At 35.9% G+C, this 11,721-nt stretch overlaps 1 protein-coding gene across 5 annotated transcripts in view; it reads left to right on the plus strand.

Moving 5' to 3' along the window:
- Positions 1-1,958: 1,958 nt before the first annotated feature.
- Positions 1,959-11,721, plus strand: part of LOC102893306 (protein FRA10AC1) — a 26,326-nt gene continuing 16,563 nt past the window's right edge. For 2 of the 5 annotated variants that reach the window (XR_003044289.1, XM_025042324.1), the window contains exons 1-7: positions 2,166-2,308; positions 3,757-3,833; positions 5,123-5,218; positions 5,351-5,396; positions 7,822-7,898; positions 9,348-9,431; positions 9,996-10,080. Coding sequence is in view for 4 of the 5 variants with exons in the window: in XM_025042324.1 (XP_024898092.1) it covers positions 3,757-3,833; positions 5,123-5,218; positions 5,351-5,396; positions 7,822-7,898; positions 9,348-9,431; positions 9,996-10,080 (465 nt within the window). In the remaining variant the exon portion in view is untranslated. Of the gene's footprint in view, positions 2,144-2,165; positions 2,309-3,756; positions 3,834-5,122; positions 5,219-5,350; positions 5,397-7,821; positions 7,899-9,347; positions 9,432-9,995; positions 10,081-11,721 lie in introns of those variants that run through there. The other 3 variants (XM_015600008.2, XM_025042325.1, XM_025042326.1) reach the window with 3 other exon arrangements.

The following is an 11,721-nucleotide window of genomic DNA, read 5'->3' on the forward strand; positions in this document are numbered from 1 at the left end:
TAATATAATATATATAACATATTGTTGTTATTGTTCAATATATTCTTTCTTTCTTACTAGTCAACTTTCAAGAGTAAGGAATGGCTTTTACATATTTGTAACCCTGAAGATGAGGACACTGCTTTGCCCAGAGCAGGCACTTAATAAATATTAGTGTTTTTTTTAATCATTGTTGAGCTGTAATTGCTAACTTCAGATTTCCTGATCAGGTGGGTTTTCTATCCTGTATTAATTGTTTTTAGTTCAGATCATGTGATCTATTCCTAATCCATTTTTTAATATTTTTCTCTTTCAATAACTACTGCCTCAAAGGGGAAAAAAATGTAAATCTATGATTGAATAGTCTTGTAGCAACAGATCTGAAATTCTTAAAATGTTAGAACCAGGAGCCACTTCCCACACAATGGACAAGTTAAAAAGAAAGAGAGATCGAAATTGACACACAGAGACACAGAGAGAAGACTGGGTTTTGTAGAGAGACAAGTACTCCAAGTTCTAGATCCTCACCAGATCTATGGCTTTAAGTTCTGTCTTTCTATTTCTCACATGTAAAATGAAGCTAATAACATAGCAGCACAGGCTTGTTGTAAAAATAAAACGAAGCAACAGACAAAAATATACTGAGAATGGTATAAAATACTACTAAATGTCAAATACTGGTAGAAAGTAAACTGAATGTAAGGTACAAGTATGCTTGGTTTTGTGGATAAAAAAGAACTAAACATTTATTTTAGATATTTACTTTAGAAGGAGCTCCTTAAAATAATTTAACATAGTATAATGTTAAATTGTGAGATTTCCTATTGCTTTAAAGTTTTTGAATAAATATTTTTATCGAAGTATAATACGATTGCATCTAGAGGTAATTGAATTTATAATAATTCAACTTACAGATTTTTAAGAGCACATTGACTGCATTGGGTCAGGCAGGGTGTATCAGTAAGTTACTGTCAGAGATAGATGGGGGTCTTGAATCAATAAGAATATTGTTATCTACCGTGTAGTACAAAACATGTAAAATGATGAGTGTGTATTAAGTGTCAAGGTTTTCTCTAAAATAGGCCCGCTGAAAAGTCAGTGGCATGCCAGTTCAACTCAACCAATGTTTAATTAATGTTTATGATTTCCAGGGAACCGTGTTGGGTAGCGAGGAGGAAGCAAAGATGAATAGCATCAGCCAGAGGGAGACAAGACATGAACCCAGTCACTAACTAGGCTGCAAAGCAGAATGGGTCATAATAATGTAGAAAAGGTAAAACAGCAAGAACCTGGTGGAATTTAAAATAATTTAACTTTTCGTGCCTTCGTTTCTTCTTTCTTTTCTTTCTTTCTTTTTTTTTTTTTTGAAAGGAACTATTTTGGATCTTTCACACGTGTCAGATCGCTTGTCTGCAGAGAATCCAAAATCCTGTGAAATCTCCCCTATTACCTATTCTTCCTCGCCTCACATTTTTGATGAGCTCTTCTGCTACCAGCATCGCATTTGGAATGATATCTATTGTGTGGATGGTGAAACCAAAGAAAGTTATTTTTCTCCTAATTATGAGAACTGTTTTATTTGCGCGGGGAGGTGGGGTAGGGTGCAAATCGAAGACTGTGACGCTCAGGGGAGATGCTCTGAGGAGCCGTTACTAAGGTTACTAGAAAGAGGACGGCAGGTGATATTCGGGCAGGATTGTTTCTAAAACAAAACGTATTTTCAAACGAGGGGCGTGGACCTAGTGCGAGCAGTGACACACAAGATTAGATGAGGGGCTCCTTAAAGGGAAAAGGAAGGAAGCCCAGGAAAGAAACTGACGGCTGCAACTTAGAGCAGACAGCCTTTACCTCTCCTCCGGCCCTGTTCTTCCGCCGCCTTTGTTTCCCGGGAATGTTCTGGCTGTAGCACAAAGTCGGCGCGCCTGGGATGGTGCCATTTAGGTGTGACACGCTGCCGAGCCGCACCGGAAGCAGCGCCCAGTCGGGACCCGTAGGGAGAGGCGGGGAGCTGGTGGTGGCGGCTGTGGCGAAACTGCGCGGTGGCAGCAGACGGGTTGGCCCTGCAGCGGCTCGCTCAGGCAGTGGGTCGTCCCTGCAGCTACCGAGAAGGGAGAAAACGACGACGCAGCGAGCAAACGTGGCAGAGCAGGGAGGAGGGGAAGGGGTCCGTGAGAAGGGTCGTGAGTGTGCTTGGGGTTGGGGAGAAGTACCTCGAAACTTGTTCCTCATATGCTACTAGTTGATTTTTTTCCCCCGCTAGATTCTGGAGGCAGCCGGCGTCTCCTTTATCGAATTTCTCTTGGCCTTCGTCAGTTTATCGTAACCTAAAGTGAGTGCTTTTTAGTGCAACCACTGAATTGAGATGGGTATGGGATGGACGAAGCCGCTGGAGGAAAAAGAACTGAAAGAGGGGGAACAAGGGTAGGAGGTGGTGTCACGGGGTGCGGGAATAGGTGATGATGATGACAGTTAACATTTACAGGGTTTTTACTGTACCAGACACAGTTCTAAAACCCTTCATATATGATAACTCAATGTCCAGTCATGTGACCAGTGCTCTGAGTAGCCTCATTTTATACATGGGAAAACTGAGGCTCACAGGTTGTAGAACACACCTAAAGAAAGACACATGAAAAGCGCACAGCCAGGATTTGCGTTCTGAAAGGCTGTTCCCAGAACATATCTCTAAGCAGCCCACAGTGGCTGTCTCTCATCAAGATGTGAAGAAAGGACATAAGGAGAAGCTGGTGTGGCTTGAACAGACATGATAGACAGCTAGAACAAGGAGTTGTGGTGATAAGGGGTGTGAGATCCAGGTGTGTCTGTTAAGGTGAAGACAGATGTAAGTGGGGGTAGAGTAGCAACTGGCCTTCTAACCTTCTCCTCCAACTTTGGCTAGAGCCTTCTTCTAGAATTCTGTGGGATAGAGAAATATACACCCACACACCTAAGCTTTAAAATGGAATTATAGAAAGATAATAGACTCATAGGATTTAAGGATTATTTGATGTAGCCGCCTTATTTAGCAGGTGAAGCTCAAAAAAGTGAAGTAATTTATTCAGTGTAGCCATGACTATAAACATCTTTTGCCTTAGGTCCAAAGCAGTGAAGTTTAGGGAGTTCTTTCCTCTTTTTCGTGCTCTACTTGTTAGAGTGAATATTAAAGTTTAAAAAATTGATAATGTACTAGTCACAAATACAGTAAGACTAATGGACTATAATAAAATATTAGCATTTTCCAGACTGGCAATTTGGAATAGTCAAAATAGGCTTAAGAATCAAATAAGCTTAGCCACTTATTTGCTCTGTATAATTTAACTTCTTTTGTCTTTGATTTCTTCATCTCTAAAATGAAGATAATAGTTCCTAACTTGCAGAATTAGAAGCAGTGTTTGTAAAGTACCTAATATAACGTCCGGAATGAAGTTGATTAATACACAGCAACTGTTACTACTCTGAGTTAAATAAAAGAATCATTGCTAAACCTTGAATGCAGTTACACAGAAGCATCTAAACCTGGTTTTCAATGGAAAGGTCAAAAGAGTAGCCTCTTATTGGCCTAATGTGAAAAAAGTTGCTTCATTTTTTGAAGGATAAATCTGTTATTTTAAAGTGATTGAAAGTTTTAGGTGTCTAGACAGCCCAGGAACAGTCATTTACCCACCACAATCCTTTAAAACTGTTGTAGCTTTTAAGATAACTAATTTTTGAACTATTCTGTTTCCTGAACTATGGGCAATTTAGGTTATAAGTAACTGACTTTATACTTCTTTATAGATGCATGGTCATGGAGGCTATGACTCTGATTTTAGTGATGATGAACACTGTGGAGAATCTAACAAAAGGAAAAAAAGGTATCTTTATTGATCTGTGTTGCAAATCTTTTCTAGATTGAGATGAAGTATAAATAAAATTGAAAGTTTTTGCATTGTGTTTGTGAAGATAACGATGTTCTACTGAATAAGTTTTTGTTCATTAAACTATAATAGACTCAAAAATTTGTGAACAGTTGTATGAAAAATAAGACAATGTTTATGCCGTGAAGGGATTTATGGAAGGGGAAAGAGGTAAGAAATTAACTAAAGCTCTTAGATTTCTCTGTTGCCATCTGTTTTTCAGTCATCAGTGACTTACTTGCAAAAGTCAGCTAAGATGGAGCTCGATTGGTGTTCTCTTCACTAGTACTTGACTTTTGAATGAGGCTAGTGTGGGAGATGAGATGATAATGCAGCACAATTCTTATGGTTTGTGAATAAGAAGACTAAGTGGTCAAGGAAAAGAGTTCATGAAGGTTTCGTTGAATTAGAAGGGGCGAGATCTGTCAGTAGATAAAGCCTAGGCCTTATATGGAGGCTACATCTTGGTGGAGTTGCTGTCTTTAGGGTCATGGTTTTCAGCTTTCAGTGCTCAGAAACTTGATTTTATCTGTTAAGAGTGGTTGATTGATTCATATTAACCAAATTTATAAAAACTTTTTTTTTTACACTTGAAAGCAAATATATTAGGCATACCACTTGGAACTGAACATTTTTGTCAGGTATTCGTACTTCATGGATAGCCAAAAGAATAGAAATAATTATAATAAGTTAGGTTTTATGCTGCTTTACATTTTCAAGATTTTTCATTCAGAAATCACACTTTGTAAGAAGAGAATTTGAGCAAATCTAGTTGGATAATCTCTGCTCTGGGTTACATCTGTCTAAGTAACTAAGACTGATCATTTATAATCTATATCACTTTTAATCAGCCCTTCTTTTTCTGTAGTTTCAGTTACCAAAAGCTTTGTTATCTCTACTTGACAAACAGAAATTGTGCCCCAAACTTAAGTAGGTTTATCTTATTTAAGATTAAGATAGTGAATAACAGAGCTGGAATTCGAGCCTAGGAATCTAGGTAGTCAGACATAAGAATCTGTAGATTTGTTAGTTTCATCTTTACTACTTTGTAGGTATTAAATAAAGTTAAGATATTAATTAAGCTATTTAAAAAGACATAAAATGTCTCATTAAAGATTACCAAGTCTTTTTAAAGTTAAGGCTTGAATTCTTTAAAACATTTTCCAAATTCTGAAAATATAAAGAGACAGGAAGCACCCTTTGAGAAAATTGAACTCTTCTAATAGTTTTTCTTCTTAACTAACCAGGGCAATTGAAGATGATTTACTGCTCAAAAAACCATTTCAGAAAGAAAAACATGGAAAGGTGGCCCATAAACAGGTTGCAGCAGAATTGCTGGATAGGTATGGTACTTCAACATAAATTAATTTTTTTGGTTTAAGATGTTTTTGTAAACTCAGAGACTTGGGGGATTTGATTATATTAGTTATAATACGGACATTTGAATTTGCTTAAAATAAAATTTGTCTTAATAGGGAAGAAGCAAGAAATAGAAGGTTTCATCTCATAGCTATGGATGCTGTATCCTTTTTATATTTCTAGGTTTTTATAACTAAATATTTTTAAATATTTTTTATTTTATAAAATCTTGTGAAGTCAGGTAGACCTATATTTTATTTTAAAAATAAGTCTTTATTGATGTGGAATTTTGCCATTTATGCAATTTTGAGTACAGTTCTCTTTCACTAATATATAAGATTTATAGACAAAAAATAAAACATATTACTAATGTTCTGAAAATAGGTTTACGGAATCTATAAACTTGCAGATATTTTTTCCAACTGTTTTTGCCAAGCCCTCAACATTTCTTATTTTTATACTACTCTTGTCTCATTTTAACTCTTATTCTCTTCCTACCTCATTCTTGGCTATTTAAGGTCTTTGTAGAACTTGTATTTAAAAGTAGGTCTGTCTGTGGAACTGTCCTCAGGCCTGCTGTTGCTTTGACTCTCAGGCATGACTTAGGGCTGTACCTTTAAGCTATACCTTGCTTCCTTATTAATAGTTATGTCTCTGCTCAACTTTTTGATAAGACTATGGCTCATTACATTAACTGCTGCCACTAGCCTTCCATATTATTGTTGGAAATATTGGAGAGTGAAAGAGAGGCCAAGCAAGACCTATTTCTAAGTATTCATTACTATGGTCAGGATTTGGAGAAGGAGACAATGTCAGTTAGATACCTCCCTACCCCCAGCCCCACCTGTCATTATCTGTTTCACTTTGTTATCATTGCTAATGCTTTTAAGTTACAGAAATTCTCATGTCATCACTTTATTTATTCCTTTTATCTTGTAACCCAGTCATTTAGCTTTCTCATGGATCTCATCTGCCACTTGTTCCTTAACCATTTCAGCATCTGCACTGCCTTCTATGACACCACTCATCTGGTGACATTGGGGCATCTAGTTAAAGTATGGTGAGGGTGAAAGTCTAGGACCCTTTTTCTGACATGGGTGGAGGTGGGGCTATCGTTTTTTCTGGAGTGTTTGGCTAGAGTAGAGTAGTTATTGTCTAAAAGATATCTGTCTTATTAGACTACCTCTTGGTTATTCAGTTAGAGCAGGCTTTTGTTGGGACTTTTTTATCTGTGCTTATTGATATTTGCAGGTTGTCAGTTTCTTTACTTCCAAGTCTGGGATTTATAAGGCAAAAAGAAAACCTGGGGAATTCACCATCAAGTTATTCCATGGGTCCTGAGTACTATAGCTGGTATACGTTCTCTCCACCTTTCAGTGTCTTTCTATATTTGTCTTGTACATAATTATGTCTTGTACATAATTTCCAGGGATTTTAGCTGTTCTTAGTGAAGTGAAAGGAATAGGGAGAAATATATCTTTGTCTACTCCATCTTCCTAGATGCAAAGTCCCACCTACCACCTGTTTTTGTAAATAAAGTTTTAAAGTGTTATCTGTGCCTACTTCCATGCTAAAGTGGCAGAGCTGAGCAGTTTGGACAGAGCTCATATGGCCTGAATGGCCTGCATATTTACCATTTACAGAAAAATGTTACTGACCCTAGCTCTAAAAGAATTAAGTGACTAGCAATGGTCATGTGGCCAGTTAGTGATAGACCAAGAGCTAGAACCCAAATCTCCAGATATCTGGCTATTTTCATTTTTTCTTTTCTGAAATGTTGACCGTTTTGTTGCAAGTTTTAGATATATCATATTCTGCTTCAGTCCTCTATCAGAACACTTTGTGATCGATTAAATCATTGTGTATCTTTAATAGGGTGTTATCACAGACAGTATTATGGATAAGGTCAATTCTGTTATATGCATATTCAGCTCTAGAGAGTGTACCATTAAGCTTTTAAAACAATAAGTTTTAAGCTCGTATATGTTGTTACACTGCACTGAAAATAAACATGACTGAATTCTTTGAATATTAAAAGCAAGTATTAAAAAAATCTGATTTCTCACATTTACTTCTTTTTAAAAGCCTAATATTAGAATTTAATATTATAAAAGTTGGATCTTCTATTCTAGAGGCTTTATCATTAATGGAATAACTAAATTATATTTTACAATGAAAAATAAATTATACTCCTTACCTTTAATTTTAGAAACTATAATTTATTTTTCATATCGTGATGATTAAAGTGAGTGGTGATGTGAAGCTGTGTGTAGTCAGTAATAGAAAAGGAAGCTCTTTCTTCCCAGATAGAGATGTTTTATCACAAGTAGTATACGCTTGAAAAATGTTCAGAACAATACAAACAGTATTCATTAGAAAGTGAAAGCCTCATAATCTATAATGTTCACTCTTAATAGTTTAATATTTATCCTTTTCTATCTTTTTAAATTTATAAGCACATATAACATAAATATTTGTTTATTTAAAAACCTAGACTCATACTATGCTTTTTATTCCTACTCACTAATGTATCATGGACACAGAACAATGCTTGAATAAATGAAATCCTTAATTTTTTGCATTTTAGTATCAAAGGCATACAAAGTTTGTCAATGACTATATTTTGTACTATGGTGGCAAGAAAGAAGATTTCAGGCGATTGGGGTAAGTGCCATGAAATTTACACAGAATTGGAGGGGGCTCTGGGTGTCTTTGAAGATCTACAGCTACTGTGTCTTCTGATTCTGTCGTTTTCCTCTGCTTTCCATTCCAGTTCTTTTGTTATAAGGTGGAGAAGCCATCCATACCTTTTTTTCCCCCTTAATTAATTAATTTTTTAAATTATGGTTACATTGGTTAACGAAATCCAGTAAGTTTCAGGTGTACAATTCAACAGTAGGCGGGGGGTGGTGGTGGTGGTGGTGGTGGTGGTGGTGGTGGTGATGGTGGTGGTGGTGATGGTGATGGTGGTGGTAATGTGTTAGTGGTGATGGTGATGGTGGCGGTGCTTAACCCCTTTACACCGTCTACCTCCCCTATTCCCCCACCCTCTGGTAACCACTAGTCTATTGTCCATGTCCATGAGTCTCTGTTTGTTTGTCTTGTTTGTTGCTTTTAGGTTTATATCCCACGTATAAATGGTCTCATGTGGTTTTCAACTTTTTCTGTCTGGCTCAGCATAGCTTTTAACTAAGTAGTTTCTCATGACCCCATTTCTCTGGCATCAGGCCTCAGGTAGCCTGCTGAGCCACATCTGCCCCTGGCAATAACAGGATATGTGAGGAATACACATGCACCTGATTATGCAGGTTTTTTGTTTGTTTTGTGAGGTTGTTTAAAATAATGAAATTTTTAGATCTCAATGTTTGGGATTGCTTTTTAAAAGGCAAGGCAAACAAGAAACCTCACTCTAATTTTTCCCATACATGAAATTTCTTTCTATATTTGGGGCTCTCTATTTCAGTCTCTTAGTTTTGTGTGGGTTTATCCCTCTGACTTACCAGTTTTCTGAATTGATAGAGCCCTAAAAAACTTTACGCCATCTCATCTATCACAAACTTATCTCTCCTCTTAATTTGGCCTACATTCCCCATCAATCCCTTGTTCTACTCCCATACTGTTAGCATCTGGAAAAATTATTCCCTTCAACTTTCTTTCTCCTTTAGTCAGTCTTCCTAGGAATGGAAATGAGGTATGGAAAACCTCATATATTTTTTAAAATTAGATCTCAGTAGCATGGTGTTACTCAATAGGATGGTGTTTTTTAGATTCTGAAACTTATTATCATTCATTTTTTCTTATCCATTTAGTGTTAATTCAGATTTCTCATCCTAGCTTTGGTTATTTAGCACCTTTTGTATAATTGAAACCAATGCCAGAGATGGATACATTTCTTATCCATTTAAGTTGCTTTCGTCATAGCTCTCTTTATAGTGCCTTTTCAAAATACTGAAATAGTTTTTATAAATATATATATATATATACATACACATAAAACTGTCTTTATCTTCATATATTTTTACTCAGGTATGCAAAAATCTCACAGAAATGATTAACCTCCTAAATTTGACTAATTCTTTGTTTAAATTAAATCGAAATAGTTTTATTTTCCAGGGAAAATGACAAGACAGACATGGATGTTATACGAGAAAATCATAGATTCCTATGGAATGAGGAGGATGAAATGGACACGAATTGGTAATTTTAGCTATCTGAGGCATAATGTGTCAAATGCATTAGTCCTATCTCTCCTGCTCTGAGTGTTGTCTTACTTTGTCACATATCCAAGGCATTCAGCTCCTACATAGAACAGTTCTGAATTGACGTATAACCATGCCTCAGATTACTGAATTTAGTAATTTTTAGCAGTTTTAACTGACTTCTCATTGCTTCGTTTTGTCTTTAGGAAATAATTTATAACATTTAAAAAATATTGTTTATTGTCCTGTAACATGCTTCTTTTTAAATTTATGAAGTATTTTGGGTAAAATTAAAACCTGAAAATGGTTTTAAAAGTCCAAATATTGCAAAGGGTAACAAGCGTAGAGTAAGTCTCTTTCTCATCTCTGTCAGTCTTCTAGGTTCCCTCCCTGAGAACCACTATTAATAGTTAATACTCAGGTATTCTGTGCACATATGAGTGATAGACCTCTTTTAAAACATTAATATTTATCTCGCATGTGTTATTTATTTGACAGTGCTTCCAAGTAGCAATCTGGTTGAATTTTTAAATGAAAATTTCTATTTTTTAAATGAATCTAGGGAGAAGAGACTTGCAAAGAAATACTATGATAAATTATTCAAGGAATACTGCATAGCAGATCTCAGTAGATATAAAGAAAATAAGGTATGCCTTCCAAATATTTATAAAAGAAGGTTCTTATTCAAGTATAGTGTTATTTCTTGTTATACTATCATGCCCCACATTATTCTTTCAAAGATGCTAATTCAAGTCTAAATTGTCCTGCATCTATGAATTACCATATCAACCATTTAACCTCTTTAGCTATGGAATTTATGAAGGGCCTCTTAGTCAAGGGTGCTTCTTTGTGAGCTGAGAAATAGAAAGTCTAAGATTAAACACAAGTGGCTGCTGGATCCTCATTCATCTTGACTATTCTAGAGCCTCTAGTAATTATAATGAACAGTTTGATACTGCAGAATGATGTTTTGTTTCACAGATGCTGTTTGAAATTTATAGGCTTTTTTCCCCAAATTGATTACCATTTATAAAGAGGCAGATGCACATCTTCTATTGTATAAGTGTCTGTTCTAGTAAAATGAACTCTTATCAGTGCTAATTAGAAATGGCATATTTCCATTCTCACTTCATATCTTACTGAAGGTAATAGTAAAGTGGTTTTTATTTTTATCTCAAATTTCTCATTTGTAACTAGAGAAGGTGACACAAGAACAGATGATCTTGTATGGTTTGGATAGTGTACATCTGTAGTATATTAAGACAGCCTATTTAAAAAGCTGTCTTAGTTTAGTCATCATAAGGATTTCTTTCTCATTTAAATAATTAAATCTCAGAACCATGATTGGTTTAAGTTTTTCACTAGTGCCTTTAACATGGTGAGTTGCTTCACAATATTCTTACAGATAATAGTTGTGTCCAGTTTTATAACCCTGTTTACAAACCCATGCACTTGGTGTATGCCAAAGACTTTCTCAGTTTCTTGTGAACTAGTTGTCATGTCCGTGCTATTTATTGACTATATCGAATCCAAAAAGCACCACAATTGGAGTTGCTTGAAGTTACTACACTGCAAATCAAGAATATGATCAGTAGTCAGATACAAGGGTAAGTGCAAGTAAGAAATCAGATATGACTTGCAGGTTTTGAGTGTGAATACTAAAGAAATAAGAAATATGGAGTGGAGGTTTTTGTTTTTAAAAAAGTTTTAAATTTACAGAATAATTGAGGGGAAGGTACAGAGATTTCTTTTTTGCGGGGAGATAATGACTGTTTTTTGGCATACCATGTTGGAGGTATTGGAGAAAGTTAAAAGTAGTACCTTTGATTTCCTTGCTAGGATGTATTTTTGCATAGTTTTATTTACACAAATATAGTGTTTTATTCATTTTTAATTAACTAGCTCCTAGCTCAGTGCCTACTATATATAGTAGATATTTAGGGCATTTTTAGTGAATTCCAACCTTTGTCCCATGTTTCCTTCTTTGTTGCTTCTTTCCTTACATCATTGAGAATTTGGTTGGATCATTGCATCAGTTAGGATCAGATTCAGCTGCAAGGAACAGCAAGCACTCCCAAATAACACTGGCTTAAACAAGCTAGTTCATTTTTCTTTTACAAAGAAGTCCAGGTAGATGGTCGTGGAACTTTGTGTTGTCAGGAAGTTAGGATCCTTTTCTCTATTGCTTACATGCGTGTGATCCCTTTGCGCTAGAAGGTGGAGTGAGAAGAAGAGCCTCAGCACCAAGCCCTGAGTAACTCCACTGTTAACTCCCATGTGTCAGCAGG

This window comes from Pteropus alecto, unplaced genomic scaffold, assembly GCF_000325575.1.
Source record: "Pteropus alecto unplaced genomic scaffold, ASM32557v1 scaffold88, whole genome shotgun sequence".
NCBI classification, from domain to species: domain Eukaryota; kingdom Metazoa; phylum Chordata; class Mammalia; order Chiroptera; family Pteropodidae; genus Pteropus; species Pteropus alecto.